General features: G+C 41.2%; 1 protein-coding gene across 7 annotated transcripts in view; it reads right to left on the reverse strand.

The window, feature by feature from the left end:
* Positions 1–16824, reverse strand: part of kmt2cb (lysine (K)-specific methyltransferase 2Cb) — a 190014-nt gene that overhangs the window by 79528 nt on the left and 93662 nt on the right. For all 7 annotated transcript variants that reach the window (XM_061920330.1, XM_061920335.1, XM_061920333.1 and 4 more), the window contains 8 exons: positions 12262–12459; positions 9739–9845; positions 6648–6757; positions 6051–6213; positions 5774–5945; positions 3960–4074; positions 3682–3857; positions 1157–1509 (listed from right to left, as the gene is read on the reverse strand). In XM_061920330.1, the coding sequence (XP_061776314.1) occupies positions 1157–1509; positions 3682–3857; positions 3960–4074; positions 5774–5945; positions 6051–6213; positions 6648–6757; positions 9739–9845; positions 12262–12459 (1394 nt within the window). The remainder of the gene's footprint in view (positions 1–1156; positions 1510–3681; positions 3858–3959; positions 4075–5773; positions 5946–6050; positions 6214–6647; positions 6758–9738; positions 9846–12261; positions 12460–16824) is intronic.

Genomic DNA, 16824 nt, shown 5'->3' on the forward strand with positions numbered 1-16824 from the left:
AATTATATAGTTCATGGATTTTGCTGTGTGCTTGTACGCAGTATTGGATGTCTCTGATTGCTGTGTTTTGGAGTCATCCTTGCATGATCTTCCTCCACCTCTGCTAAGCCGAGTCAGCCCAAACTTCTGCCTGCAGCCTCCGGTGCTATTTCTTCTCCTCTGATGCCCTCCCGTCTGCTCTTAAGGCTATAAAAACGCCAACCAATTTCACACTGTTGTGCAAATGGAATAGACAGCCCGTAGTGAGTTTTTCTGAGTTTTGGACTCCAAATCCAGACCTCCATGGGCTTATAAATTTGATTTCCATTGATATTTTTTTGTGAGCTTTTGTTGTCAGCACATTCAACTACATAAAGAACAACGTATTAATAAGAATATTTCATTCATTTAGATCTAGGTTGTGTTATTTTAATGTGCCCTTTATTTTTTGAGCAGTTTATATTTGAAAGTATACATTTGAAAAAATATAAATTCTGATACTTTTGGAAAGGGGGGCGTGGAGGATTTAATTTGCATCTAAGAACAAACACTTCTGCAGAGACACACACAAAAAGGGGAGTTTTTAAAAAGTGACTGTGGAGCAAAATCTACATAAAACATAAACCAAAACATATCCAATATGTATTATCTGGAGAGCACAAGGAAGTGTGTTAAATATAGATTAGAGTGCCATTAAATGTCAGATATACAGAAGGATTATGCATTGTTACATCTAAACTGCAATTAAAAATAAACAGGACTGCTAATTATAAAGTGGAAAAATAAGAGTTTGGATTTCAATTGAAATTCAGCACAAGCATCTACTAAAGATTCAAGCAAAAATATGAATACAATTTTAAGACAATGGAAATCCTTAAATCTGCTGCTAGTAAGGCACCATCTGGTATTGGGACAGTCCTCAAAAAATATATTAATGGTCTTTTTTTAGGTGTTAGTCCAACCTGTGACAAGTGCAAACTTCAGACTCAGCTCTGATAAGAGACTATATGGCCCAAACGTATGCATATTGCATTGCTTGATACTAAGAAGATGTTTATGCATAATGTGTGATTGCTTTGTTTTTTTATTTAAAAAAAACCCCACATTGATAAACATTCTGAAAAAGATTAGAATCTCATCAAATCTACAAAATCAGGAATTGGGAACAAGTACTCACCAGGTTTTTGGGTTGACGAGGAAAGCTTCTCTTCCTGGACGGTATCCTCAACAGGCTCTGGATCGGAGTGCAACGGAGCAGCAAGTAATTCCGGTTTGGGGTCTTTGTGCATTTCAGGAGGCATCCGACTGCCAGGTTCTTGGTCCGTGTACTTTTCAGGCAGCTGTGGGCCAGTCTCAGAGTCTGTGTGCGTCAAGACTGGCGAAGGGCTAAGCTCTCGGCCAGTGTCCATATTCTCTGCTTTGGACGCATGCTCTGCAGCGGGAGACCTGCAGTTGGTACAAACAAAGTCCTCTCTGGGGTGGATTTCTGCTTGGCCTGAGTTGTGACGCTCACACTCGAGGTGTAGCCATCTGAAAGGATTGCAAAGGAATTAACAACAAGGCGGTTTAGGCAATCATTAAGTATGACATCCTTAAAATCATACATAGGTAGTAAATAACAATGTTGGCAATAACGCACTTTTTGTGTCTTTTTACACATTGAAATCAGAAAGTACGCAGCATATCTGGAAGTCCGCGCGTCCATGGGGCGCAGGTTTTTGTTTTTTTTACCGACCCTGCCTTCTTGGGTCAAAACTCCGGTTTGCTGTTTTTTATATCGGTTATCGCTTTCCGCCGGTGTTTTATTTAATCTATATTTGCCGGTGTTGTGCCGTAATGTGATTGCCTTGCAAAAATGTCAGAGTTTCCCACAGCGTTTTGTTGTTAAGGTGGCTGCCTTACAAAACAAAGAGCCACCGCCTAAACTAATGTCTTAACAGGATCTCCAGCCACACGTGCACATTTAAAAAACTACCTCTGTCCCCAAGCAAACGCATACATTGAGTGTCATACGCATGCCAAAATACTGGGGGTGCGGTATGCTAGGGCTTAAGACCATTTTAGACAATCAGAAACATCCAAAACGTCAAGAATGGCGGGTTGCGGCAAGAAAAAATTATATATGTGGACTAAGAGAGAAGTAGAGCTAATTTTAAGCATCGTTCTGGAGTTGAAATTCAACAAAACTCAACAAAGTGTTGAATGGGAAACTAGCCAGTCCATGTATGGTGACATTCTTGCCCTATTTTGGAACGGTACGAACTTCTGATGAGGAATTTCCTCATTGGAAAGAGAACATCACAAAAACAACTATCGGCACTAAACTGATAGCGATTAATGGAAAGTACAGACAAGCAGTCGACGCAGGTGGAAGAACTGGTTACGATAGAGTTGTTTTGTTGTACTTTGAACTATGCGAGCAGATCTGGGGTGGTTCTCCACCAACTACATCCATTCAATTTGAAATAGAAACATCACATATTGACACAAGCTCTCACAGGAGGTTGAATTCTCCATTCACCCTTGACAGCCTGGTCACAGACAAAGATATGCCGAATGATGTACAAGAGCAGCAAAATTCCAATGGGAGCAATCCACAATATTCTGTGGTGAAAGAGAGAAGAGCTCTACTTCAAATATGTGGGTGCTAACTATATTGCTTGGAAGTAATATGGTTAAAAGGCAGATAGATGTTGTATATCTGAGGCATCAAAACATTTTATATGAACTGCACTGCAATTGCAAATTACAGATGACCACTTTCAGCAATGTGGAATCATATTTTGCCCAATTGTTTTAATATTATCATTGTTTGACAACAGTGTGACAAAAATACTTGCTTTGGAATCAGAAGTCAAGATGGCAAGCATATATTAAAGTTCAGCTGTTTTAGATATATTTAAATAGGGTTGTATTAAACATGTTTAGAGAATTTTCTTGTAATAAATAATATTGAGTTAGGTAACACTGCAGTTGCATTTTTTTTTTCCTGTGAAGATGAAAATACCTCTAAGTGCTTTATTGACACATAATTTCCCGACGATGTTGAGTCCGTTTGACATGTAGTAAATAACATGTCACTATCTTACACCTGTGCTAAAGTGGGTTTATCCCAAATAAAGTAATCATGATTATTGAATGTAGTTTTGTAAAAATCCTTATAAAACTGTTTTTTTTTTCACTAGGCAAAACTCAACAGCCACAAGCAACGACAGACTAAAACGAACATTTCCAATCGAGACAAAGTTGCTGAATGCAGTAGAAGAAGACATCCAGATAAAGAAGAGACTTCTGGACATGATGGAGACATCAGAGAAGCGATTGTCTGACAATTTAGACAAACTAACATCAAATTACTAAGTCAAAATATTGACTTACTAAGCCATACTCATGACATACTTAGTATCTCAGGTAACTAGGACTGCTTTGTGTTTTCTTTAAACTTTACGGAAAAAATATCGAGATATATATCATATTTCACCATTCTGCAAATGGAGCGGAAAATACAACCGAAAATTGTAGGCTTCTTTATTCCTTTAATATTTTTATTTACTATAAGATATTGTTATTTGGTTATTTTGTAATAAACAATGTGTTCAATGTAATCAGAGTCTGTAGTCTATTTGCCCCCCAGGCTGTGGTGGCAGCGATGAGGTGGAGACGTGATGGTGACAGGCCAAGTTACACTGCTCTTGAATTTACCTCTTACAGGTGTGGCAGTGGACTAGGTCTTTATGATGCTCAGGGTCCAGGATGCAGGCGCACACAGGGCAGCTCAGAGCGGGGTCCTGGTTTAGGACACAGTTCTCACACAGCAAGCTGTTGTGGTGCCACAGCCCACTGGTTCGAGTTCCACACTGGATGCATACTCTGCAGTTCTGTGAAAAAAAATTAAATAAAAAAACAACTATAAGGTGACATGCTTCTATTTCTTAAGTCATGTTCCGGGACACAGCTGCATAGAATGTGGATTCTCCTACCTTACATCTCCAGCCATTTGTGGGAAGCACGTCCATTGCAGGTTGCAGACAGAACGTATGGTAGCCTTTGTCACACATGTCACATACAAGCATTTTAGTGTCCTCTCCTGGGTTCCTGCAAACCATTAAACAATTATTTCAGCACATTCTTTTTGGTCTACTTTATTATCACTAATACAGTTGTGATCAAAATTATTCAACCCCCGCACAATTATGGTGTTTTAGCAAGTTGGACATTTATTCCGTATTTTGTTTATAGTCATTTCAAATAAAGATGTGTCAAATAGACAAATGCAACTTAAATTGTAACACTGTATTTTACAAAATACCAAAAAAGGACCTTTTTCTTAATGTCTCATTGACAAAATTATTCAACCCCCTAGTTACATGCATCTTTAATACTTAGTAGAACACCCTTTGGCAGTAATTACATCCTTCAAACGTGATACATAACCGGACACAAGCTTCTTCCAACGATTTACAGGTATTTTAGCCCATTCCTCTTGGGCAAAGGCCTCCAGTTCATTCATGTTGTTGGGCTAGCGTGCTACAACTGCCTTCTTCAAGTCCCACCACAGGTTTTCTATAGGATTTAGGTCTGGCGACTGTGAAGGCCACTCCAGAGTCTTCCAGCCCTTCTTCTGCAACCACTCTGATGTTGATTTGGAGGTATGCTTGGGATCATTTTCCTGTTGGAAGGTCCAACGTCTCCCAAGCCTCAGCTTCGTCAATGACTTCATAACATTTGCAGCTAATATATCCTGGTAGGAAGTAGAATTCGTAATGCCTTGAACGCGCCGGAGATTCCCGGTACCTGAGGCAGAGAAACAGCCCCAGAGCATGATTGACCCCCCACCATGTTTAACAGTAGGCCAGCTGTTCTTCTCTTTGTAAGCTTAATTTTTTCTTTTCCAAACATAACGTTGATTCATAGGCCCAAAGAGTTCCACGTTTGTCTCATCACTCGATAAAACAGGTTCCCAAAACCTTTGAGGTTTGTGCATATAATTTTTGGCATACTGGAGTTTATTTTTCTCGTGCCTGGTAGTCAGAAGTGGGGTGCGCCTCGGAGTTCTGGCACGGAGGCCTTCATCTCGTAGTGCGCGCCTTATTGTCTGGGACGAAACCTGCGTTCCCCCCTCTGCAATGTCCTGTTGTAGTTCCTCAGCTGTTACCCGGGGGTTTTTCACCACTGTACGCTCCAAATACCGGACAGCAGTTGCACACAGCATCCTCTTTCTACCACGCCCAGGTAGTGTTTCCACTGTGCCTTTAGCTTTAAACTTGCAAATTATGCTCCCAACTGTGTCTCTTGGAATGTGTAATGTCTTTGCTATTTTCTTATATCCATATCCTTTCTTATGAAGAGAAATTACCTCCTCTCTTGACTTCTATGACCACTCCCTGGACTTCACCATGTGGCAAATACACCATTGACCATCTACAAGAAGCTGAGCGTCACAGTCTTTTTCAATCAGTTTAATTGTTGCTCGTTATGGTTCTAATCACATCTACAGGTGTTTTCAACACCTGATTGAAAAGTCCTTATTCAAATTCTGTTCTTAAGAGTTATGATCTTCAAGGTGTTGAATAATTTTTTTCTCAATGAGATATTAAGAGAAATGACACTGTTTGGTATGTTACAAAATATAATGTTGTAATCCAAGTTGAATTTGTCTATTTAACGCATCTTTATTTGATATGACTATAAACAAAATACGGAATAAATGTCCTACTTGCTAAAACACCCAAATTGTGTGGGGGTTGAATAATTGTCATCACAACTGTACAATATTTTTTTAAGGGTGACCTACTTGCACGTCTGGCAGACTTTGCACTCAGGGCACTGCCACCCTGCCCTCCTCAGAGGGGTCACGGCCATATCCAGACACATTCCATGGTAATGCAGCCCACAACTGGTGCAGAACAGTTGGTCGAGTAGATCCCCTGGGCTGTCACACAGCGCGCAATTCACGTCGTCATCAACTGCGGACATGGAAATAAAAGCATTAAATTGCACGGGTCAAGTCACTGACTGCTTGTTTACACTCAAATAGTTATTTTAAGTGTGTCAAATTAAACACATCTTACATTTATGCACGGCCAAATCAATATGTTCTGGGCAGAGGAGCGAGAGACTCCTGGTATCCTGAAAGGCCCCTGCTGCCCCCGCACAGGGGTAATGGTAGAATTGAGTACATCCTTCAGCACAGCACTTAATGGATGCTCCAAGGCGCTTACAGTATGCACAGTGCTGCAGGAAAAGACAAACGATTGTGAAAAAAAAGCATGTCTGAATCTATTCAATGTGATATATTCTGAACACTTCTTCTTAAAATGTTGTCAGCATTGATAGCCTTTTTTTCTATGGTTCTACAAGTGTGTTTAAAGAGCCATTTGGTGGGTTCAAGTGGAAGAGTTGCGGACAGGCTTCACAACACAACACAAACCAGAGCACTGTGCCGTTGCTAATGCTAGGAGGCTAAGCTGCTCTGAGAGTTCAGCGCCGTTGAGTGGCGTGACCTTTTCCCATTTCACAACTGACAGATCCACAGTGCGGAAGCTGACCTTTACCAGCCAGCCTGATCCATCAGCTTTACTGTGCCTCAGTGAGACCAGGCGGTCCTACCACAACACATTAAGATGGTGTTAAAGGCTATTAGGGCACGGACGTTCCCACTGTCTCACCTTTGTGCTCCCTGAGTCAATGGCTCTGTCCACATTAAGCAGAGATTGTCCCTCGCCCTCGCAAACACCTTCGGACCATGAGGCACAACTCTGATGTGCCCAGCATTGCCCTGTCATTCAAAAACATCACAAAGATGAAGACCGAATGAAGATTAGAATATATGCAATTTCTACTTAGAATGGGTTTAAGAAAAGTGACTGGTCGATTGTGTTCAACTACTACGACTACATCTACTACTCGACTGCAAACAGCAATGTCGAAACTGCACTGTTTGCAAAACATGACAACCCTAGACGGATGAGCTACATACACACAGCCTTTTGCTATGGCACAACTACTGGTGTTAAAAATCTCAATATAAGAATAATAGCTATATTGCAGAGTCATAATGTTTTGTGTGCACTAGAGATGCGCGGTTTGCGGTCTCATCCGCGGAGTCCGCGGATAAACCGCGGGTCGGGCGGGTGACATGACAAAAACATTTATTTTAAATAGATTTGGGCGGGTGGCGGTTGAACTATTTTGAAATATTATTTTGAAATATATGATATACATGGGTCAGAGATCGCTAACTTTTACCGGTCAAAGAGCCATTTAGGGCCTGTGTCACAAAGCGAAGAAGACATTAGATGACGTAAACATTCTCAAGTATGTCTGCCGGCAGTCACCCTGTTAATTAGTATTAGGGCGTGCTATGAAGCCTTTGCCTTTGATTGTGATATAAACAATTTTAACACTCTTACTAATATGCGCCACGCTGTGAAGCCAATCCAAACAAGAATGACAAACACATTTCGGGAGAACATCCTCACAGTAACACAACATAAACGCAACACAACAAATACCCAGGATTCTTTGCATCCATGACACTTCCTGACTATATTATACACCCCACTAGCAGCAAACCCTCACCCCCGTGCGTCGGTAAGGTGGGCAGGGTTGGGGGCGCGGGGGTGTAAAGTATATGCAGGAAATGTCATGGATACAAAGGATTCTGGGTATTTGTTGTGTTGCGTTTATGTTGTGTTACTGTGAGGATGTTCTCCCGAAATGTGTTTGTCATTCTTGTTTGGTGTGGCTTAACATCGTGGCGCATATTAGTAAGAGTGTTAAAATTGTTTATATCACAACCATTAATGTTCTCTGTATCACCCGGTATGCCCTTCAATCTTGTACGTGTATCTGCGGAAGCTGCATACAACATGTTGCTGAACTGGCAAACGGTTCGTACATGTTGTTTAAGGTGTTAAAGGCAATGGCTTCACAGCACGCCCTTATTCACGTTATCTGAATGAGCACCATCGGATATTCGCGAGAACGTTGGCGGCTCACATTACCTTCTTTAGTTTGTGACATGGGTCAAACTAGCTCTCTTAGTGTTGAAGGTCGCCTACTCCGGAAATATACCAACGGGCGGGCGGCGGGCGGTTGCGGTCCTGATAAAATGTTGGTTCGGGTGGATGGCGGGTGGATGACGACTTTAGTGATGTGGTTGCGGATGATATAATTGCCTATTCGCGCATCTCTAGTGTGCACATAATTTGTGTCAATAAAGTAGTTCATCTTCCTTACTAAATATATTTATTCTTTTGACAGAAACAAATGCATGCAGTGCATAAAATTGCAAATAATTTAAACTTTAATGTTGCTATATTTTCTGATCATGCAACAAATATATTTTTCTACACCACAGGTGTCAATCCCCAGGCCTGGGGGCCAGATGTGGCCCGCTACTTCATTTTATTTGGCTCTCGAAATCCGGGAAATAATACGTATCAATAAAGTACTGTAATTTGTTTTACTAAATGTATTCTTTCTTTCTATTCTGGCAGGAAAAAAAAATGTAGTCCATGCAATCGCAAATTTTGTTAACTTAAATATTGTCTAACTATGCAAACATATATTATCAAACTTTTAAACCATTTTTTAACTACAAATAAATACTAATAATAATGATTTCAAAGCAAGTTATCCATCAAATTGTGCAATGTAAAAGTAGCAATAGATTTAACGGTAAAATTGTGAAATAACTGTTTTTTACAGCATTTTTCTCTAAATGAAAACAACAGTACTCTTTTTACTGTAATAAACTATGGCGTCGTTTTGGCATTCGCAGTAGCACACCAAAAAATCTACAGTTGTTGATTTGCGGAAAAAAAAAAAAACACTGGCAGCTCATGTGCCAAAATTTTACTGTAAAATTGCATTTTTTTTACTTACAGGAAGAAAAACAACATTTCACAGTAAAAAATTTTTTTACCATAAAAACAGCAGGACTGTTTTTCCATTTACAGTAATACACACAAAATTTTAAGGTGACATTTTCATATTTTAGTTTAAAAAAAAATCTACTAATACAATGCATTAAAAAAATTATGTAATATAGTGTTACACTGTTAAAAGCGGCCCCCTTGGGACCAAACAAAATGACTTTGACACCTCTGTTTTACACCATATTATATATCCATCCATCCATTTTCTACCGCTTATTCCCTTTCGGGGTCGCGGGGGGCGCTGGCGCCTATCTCAGCTACAATCGGGCGGAAGGCAGGGTACACCCTGGACAAGTCGCCACCTCATCGCAGGGCCAACACAGATAGACAGACAACATTCACACTCACATTCACACACTAGGGCCAATTTAGTGTTGCCAATCAACCTATCCCCAGGTGCATGTCTTTGGAAGTGGGAGGAAGCCGGAGTACCCGGAGGGAACCCACGCATTCACGGGGAGAACATGCAAACTCCACACAGAAAGATCCCGAGCCTGGATTTGAACCCAGGACTGCAGGAACTTCATATTGTGAGGCAGACGCACTAACCCCTCTCCCACCGTGAAGCCCCATATTATATATGTTATATGTTTTTTTAAATAGTAAAAATACTTAATTATCTGCTTGTCATGCTGATTTATGATATACATTCACTATTACTAATGGCCCTCTAAAGGTAGCCATAACTATGATAGGGCCTTCAATGAAAACAAGTTTCAGTTTTCTTATGATTCTGTGTTTATCTGACCTTTTGGAACTGATTACTAAAAAAAACCGAGGCACTACTGTTTCTTAACTGGAATTATCTTAATATTACCTGACTCAAAGAGAGACTGGACGTTAAGATCGTGTGGAAGGCCGACATGCGAAAGCTCATCCCAAAATCGACTCGTGTCTGGATCTCCCTCGCCGTTTTCAGACCCGCTGGAACAAAAGGATCAGAGAGGAAGGTCAAGCATAGTTTTGTTTTTCTATAAAAACAACAAGAACAAAAGAGAATGACATGCAGGTTTTTCTATAATTAAAGTTGCCATAAATAATAATTTAATGTCAAGTCATCATTAAATGGCCCTGATATGTCAAAAGGCATTAATAAATCATGTTCTTTTCGAATACCTCTATAACAGATAACAGTAGTTCAGCCGGGATATGCTCATTTCAAAATAAAGATTTACATCCCCGAGATATTGTTATTGTTTTCATTTCGATGCCCCGACTCCACCGTTTGACCAATTAAAAAGTCTGTGAGTGTGTCACATCCAGGTTGCCTGTTACGCACCGCCCTCTTCATCGGGTTACTGCCAAAGATAAAGTTACCAAAAATTGTCGGACCATAGTAAATCTAAAATGCGTTGTTACGATTCTCAATGTATTTATGACAAAGCCAGGAACAAAACGACGATTTGTATCGGGGATGCCTTTGACAGATGGAGATGATTAAAGGCGGGGAAGATTTTTTTCATCTGTTGCCAAACTTGTTAATTTCCTCCTTGCTAGGTAAGTCAGGCATTTACTTTTTCTTATTATTTGTAATAAATGGAAATTGACATTTTGTATGTAAACTATATTATTGTCCAATACAGTCTATGAACTTGTCTAACAAAGCTAGTATGCTCGTGCAACAAATGCTTAGCATGCTAGCCCGGTCAATGACACATCGACATATAAATTAATGGGGGAAATATACGCCCGTTAGCTTGTATGTCCATGTGTCATCCAGCTGACAGGGCAAAATATATTTTCGACAAATAAAACCTATGTGGATATGGGTAGGGACAGTGGCTATTTCGTTCTCAATATGCTGATTTACTGAGGAAATAACTTCCAACAATAGCACAGCTATAGTAATTGCGGTTTCTGGTACTGTGCATCGGGCACATATGGGGTGGTATTTGCTTGCCACCATATAATGCAGACCTAGGCAAACTAAGACCGGGGGCCACATGCGGCCCGTTAAGCTTTTCAATCTGGCCCGCCAGACTTTACCAAATTAATTTTTATCGATCTTTAAGATCAAAACTGTAGCTGCCATTATGATGTGCAGTGATGTTTTCAAATTACCGTACGTCTTGAACTATACAATTATTATTTTAATTTTAAATTCAATTTCATTTTTTAATGAGGTCTGTCATAACGTTTTTAGATTTCAATCAGACATTATTGTGCCGTTTTGTATTAGTGTTCCTAAAAATAGATATACTGGCCCTCAAGACACATTTTTTTTTATATATTTGGCTCCCAGAGTCAAAATAACTGCACAGGCCTGCTATAATGCATTACATGTAATGATTTTGTACTTTGTGTATTGACATGGTAGTAGGCTGTATGTTTTTTGCGTAACGTGGAATTGCATGATGCACTGAAAGATGGTGATGTGAATACACGGAAGAGAATGCAGTGTGTCAGGTTGGATACAATATGGAGTTATGTCCAACAAAATGTGGCGGTAATTTTACTGTTGGCCTTGGCTTGCCATCAAAGTAGGCCTATGCAATATATAAAATATCATTGTCTATCATTATTTTGATGGCTTTCCATGCGTTCTAACTAGACACTTCAACAGGGTAAAGCCAACAATCTGTCCCAACTCCCGTTGAAAATATTGCTGCGTTACTTTACAAATACATTTGGCTAATTGACATCAGTAAAATGTGGCATAATTACTTAGTAAACCATCTTGCAAGAAGCATGAACAAGAACAAACCTACATGATAGGACTCGTCGATTGCCATTTGAAGTTCCTTGAAATAGGATTCGGATTCGGCTGCGTATCTGGCAACCTCAGTCATGGAGAATGGGAGGGGACTATAGAATTTTGACCATGAATGCAGTACCAATTCTGGCCACATTGCTACACATGGCACCTTTAAAGTGATGAGGACGGATGGAGCGAGCTATTTAACAACTACAGGTGCCATAGTATCTGGGATATGTACAACGACACTTGTTGAGTCTCAAGTCATCTCTTTAGGGTGACACTCGTTATACTAAAATACTTTGTACTGGTCAACAAATGTTAAGGGAGAAATAAAAAAACTGTGAAATATCCCGAGTGATGACACTGACAGAACATTTCTATTACAAATCAATTCCAATCGTACACCCTTCTCTGCTGTTGTGTTAGCCAAGCAAGGGGCATGACATTGTTGACCAATCACACAGCAACACAACGCTTAGGCTTGGCTACCTGCCACTGCATATTATGGCTACCACTACCCATTACGTCACTTGGGGATCAAAAGTGACACCCAATGAGTACCAGAACAAATTAGGCAGAGGTCCAAAAGAGTCAGAAGGGTCTTTTATCAAGAAAAATAATCCCCCACAAAAAAACATGTACTTAATAATTTCCCGCTGTCCTGAGGTGGTCACTCCAGCCGTGTTTGGCTCAGTGGTTGATTCGCCATCGCTACGATCGCTCGTGGGGTCGTCTCCATCTTTGCGTCTGGTGAGTGGCAGTGTGGTGCTGAACGCGTGCAGTTCCCCCTGACCCAACAGGCTTCGACTCCCGCAGTAACAGAAGGCACAAAGATGATCACTAGAATAAACCAAGACCACAGTTAAGAAAATGCCCACCGACTTAAAATACAGCATGTACAGAAATATAATTAAACAACAATTATTTGAATATTTTAAAAAAAGTATTAGGGCAGTGGTGTCAAACTCATTTTCATTGAGGGCCACATCACAGATATGGTTACCCTCAGAGGGTCGCTTTTAACAATGAGTAATGTATGTATTATGCCCCACAATGTTATTTTCTAAGACACCTAGTGGTGGAAATCAGTTTAGCAGTTTGTGTTCTTTTTTGACCCTCCTGTCTTGCCATACTCAGCTTAGTGTGGATGTGTTTCAGAGAGCAGTTGTCAAACAAACAGCACTGCACTGCAGGCTTTAAGCTTTCTTTTCGACTTTGAAGACTTTGAAGGCCTAAACCTGTAAGTTTATATGAATACAATATTGTGACACATTATTTGTGCATTTTCGGTTTAAGATTGCTTTAGTAAGATATTTGTGCCCATTGTTGAAAGCTAATTACTGGCAGTATTTGTTGGTTTGGATGTTAAATGGGCTACATAGCAGACTTCTATATTGGTTTATATAGATATATACACATGTATGTTGTATATAGACATATGCTAAATGAAAAATGTTTGTTTGTGTTTTTTTTCCCAGTTTTACAAATTGATCCTTCACTAAAAAGGCCTATACTACACTACAAACGCTTTGGACTCTTTTTTTTCATCAAGGATTATATCATGTTAGCTATCTGCTAAGCTAACCAGCAAAAAGCAAGAGCAGAATAGTAAAAAAGGTTTAACATTCAGTCGGCTTTCTAAGGAAAGTGAGCCATTACAACTGCAGACCAGAAAGAGATTCAACCACATATCATGGATGATCAAAACCCTAAACCTGAAGATCGAGGTGCACCTTCTGAACAATGCTGTCGTACTTAACTCTGGCAGATCTAGCCGTACATCACACGGTTTTGCTCTCAGAGCAAGAGCCAAAGCCGAATCTGCACAAGTCAAGGCTACATTTGCTCAAAGACAAGCAGACATGCGAATCGAGCAGGCACGGTTTATAGCGGAAAGAGCGGAAAATCAATGTAGAGCAGCTGAAATACAAGCTAACCTTGACGCGCTGAAGTTACGGATTGATGCTGAATCAGCACGGGCTGAGGCTAAAGTCTTAGAAGCTTATGAGGATGAAGTTGGAGAACCTTCAAGACAAAGTGTAACAGGTTTGGCTCCATATTCCTCACAGCAACGCACTAGTGAATATGTGCAACAACATTCTGTGGATCATGGTCAGCAACAACTCCAGGATCCGAAACAAGAAGCCGTTTATTCACCAGAGCGTCAGCAAAACATGGACAACGGTGATACGGAAATGCACGGTTTGGATATACGCAGTTGTGCAGAAAAAGCAACTATTTTCACTCGTTGCACAAATTGCAAGGGGAACGCCAGAGCAGACCCACCACCCACAGCCAACAAAGCCCTGGGAATCCTGTAAAATTCCCCCAAGAAAGGTGTTTCCGCCAGCAACTTCACTTTGCACCTTCCCAAGACCAGCAGCGTCGCCATCAAAGTGCAACTAACAACATGCCCTCACGTGATCAATCATGTACGTCAGACTTAGCCAAATACCTCATTCGCAAAGAAATAGTTAGCGCTGGTCTCCTGATGTTTGATGATAGACCTGAGAACTACTAGGCATGTAAGGCGTCCTTTATCAACGCCACTGGTGAGTTGAATCTTAGCCACAGATTGGAGATGGATTTACTGTCCAAGTGGCTGGGACCAAAGTCTGCAGAGTTGGCCAAACGAATCCGTTCAGTCCACATCGATGACGCTACAGAAGCACTCTAAATGTTGTGGAGGAGGCTGGAGGAATGCTATGGGTCAGCTGAAATCATTGAAAATGCTATGTTGAAGAGGCTAGAGGAATTTCCAAGAATTGCAAATAAGGATAACCAAAAATTGCAGGAACTAGGAGATCTATTGCTAGAGCTGGAAGCCGCAAGAAGAGATGGATTCCTACCTGGACTTTCTTACCTCAACACACCCCGGGGAGTCAATCCTATAGCACAGAAGCTCCCTTATTTACCTTCAGGAGAAGTGGATCTCATTTGGTTCAAAATATAAGGAAGACTTTTGGGTTCAATATCCTCCTTTTCACGTCTTTGTACAATTTATTCAAGACCAAGCAGAGATACGAAATGACCCCGGCTTTGCTGAGCTTACCATGGGTGTTTCAAACAGGACAGATCAACTACAGAAAGAAATCAAACAATCTGTGTTCCCCAGGAAAACTGATGTTTCCAAAGCAGATGCAGGCAAAGAAAACAAGGAGGAGAAAAGGGTTGATGATCCAGACAGAGTGGGTCCTTTACATAATAAGCCCCATCCTCTAAGAAAATGTCCTGGCTTCCGCAACAAGAGCTTAGAGGAGCGGATATCCTACCTCAAAGAAAAACACATCTGTTTCAAGTGTTGTGCCTCAACAAGACACTTTGCCAAAGACTGTGATAGAACTGTGCAGTGCAAAGAGTGTGACAGTAGCAGGCACCCAACTGCTTAACACCCTGGTCCAGCAGTAAGAAAACAAGACAGCTCTGCCGTCATCAAAGATCAAGGCAGGGAGCAAGAGGAGAAAGAACCTCCAGAAGTCAAGTTCCACATAGACTGTACTGGGCTACTACATACATAATGCATCCAGAAACTTCTATGTCTACGTGGCAGAGTGACAAGAATAAGAAGGTCCTCTACCCCAGATCAATGACACTACATCAGTACCAAACTTAATCCTGCAGATCACGGATCTATGTCTGTCTCAGCGGTTCTCCTACCAAATACCAACTGGCTGACAGGGCCAGCTTTTCTAAGAAATCTAGAAGTGGATGAAGTTCCACAGCCAGAGGCATTTAACCTTCTGCATCCTGAAACTGATGTGGAAGTTCGCCCTTCAGTTTCAACCTATGCTACGAAAGCCACAAGTGGACATCTTGGCTCACACCGTTTTGAAAGATTCTCCAGCTGGAAATCTCTCACTCTTGCAATAGCCAAGCTTGTCCAAAAGGCTAGAGTCTTCTGGAAAACTTCAGACTGTATCCAGAGAAAAGATGAACGCAGTCAAGCAAGACTGGTCATATCGAAAACAAAACAACAATATGTGTACAAAGATGAAATGAAAAGTCTAGCAAAGGGTAAAGAGTGGTCTCGACACAGTCTGCTCAAGAGTTTGGATCCCATCCTTGACGATGAAGGATTGCTGAAGGTCGGAGGTCGGACTTCATCAGCAGACATGACCTGAGAAGAAAAGCATCCGATCATTCTTCCAAAAGACAATCACATATCTACCTTGTTGGTACGATACTACCACGAACAAGTGGCCCATCAAAGCAGACAGTTCACTGAAGGCGCAGTTTGAACAGCTGGACTGCGGATAACAGGAAGTAAGAGACTTGTGTCAAGTGTGATAAACAAATGTGTCACCTGCAAAAGAATGAGAGGAAAGCTCGAAGAACAGAAAATGTCTAACTTACCTGCGGATAGACTTACCTTGGATCCTCCTTTCACGAACGTTGGACTTGATGTCTTTGGGCTTTGGACCATCTCAGCGCACAAGACAAGAGGTGGATATGCAGAGAATAAACGCTGGGCAGTCATGTTCACCTGTCTGATTACCCGAGCGGTACACATCCAGCTCATACAGACAATGTCAACCTCCAGTTTCATTAATGCCTTAAGGAGATTCACTGCCATCAGAGGGCCTGTGAGACTCCTGCGTTCCGATAAAGGCACAAACTTTATTGGAGCTTGCAGAGAACTGCAAATAAACTCAGAAAACCCGGAGTTGAAAGCTCACTTGCAGAACAAAGGCTGTACCTGGATATTCAATCCACCGCATTCCTGTCATATGGGAGGTGTGTGGGAAAGGATGATCGGCATTGCACGCCGCATTTTGGATGCTATGTTGCTTAAAGACAACTGTCGCCTCACCCACGAGGTACTTGTGACACTAATGAGTGAAATCAATGCAAAATCAAGAATACAAGGCCTCTAGTTCCAGTATCGTCTGTTCCTGACATGCCAGCAGTTCTTACGCCCGCAATGTTAAAGTTAAAGTACCAATGATTGTCACACACACACTAGGTGTGGTGAAATTTGTCCTCTGCATTTGACCCATCCCCTTGATCACCTCCTGGGAAGTGAGGGGAGCAGTGGGCAGCAGCAGTGATTTAACCCCCAATTCCAACCTTTGATGTTGAGTTCATAGCAAGGAGGCAATGGGTCCCGTTTTTCTATAGTCTTTGGTATGACTCGGCCGGGGTTTGAACTCCCAACCTACCGATCTCAGGGCGGACACTCTAACCACTAGGCCATTGAGTAGGTGA

Source organism: Nerophis ophidion, linkage group LG14 (genome assembly GCF_033978795.1).
Source record: "Nerophis ophidion isolate RoL-2023_Sa linkage group LG14, RoL_Noph_v1.0, whole genome shotgun sequence".
Taxonomy (NCBI): Eukaryota; Metazoa; Chordata; class Actinopteri; order Syngnathiformes; family Syngnathidae; genus Nerophis; species Nerophis ophidion.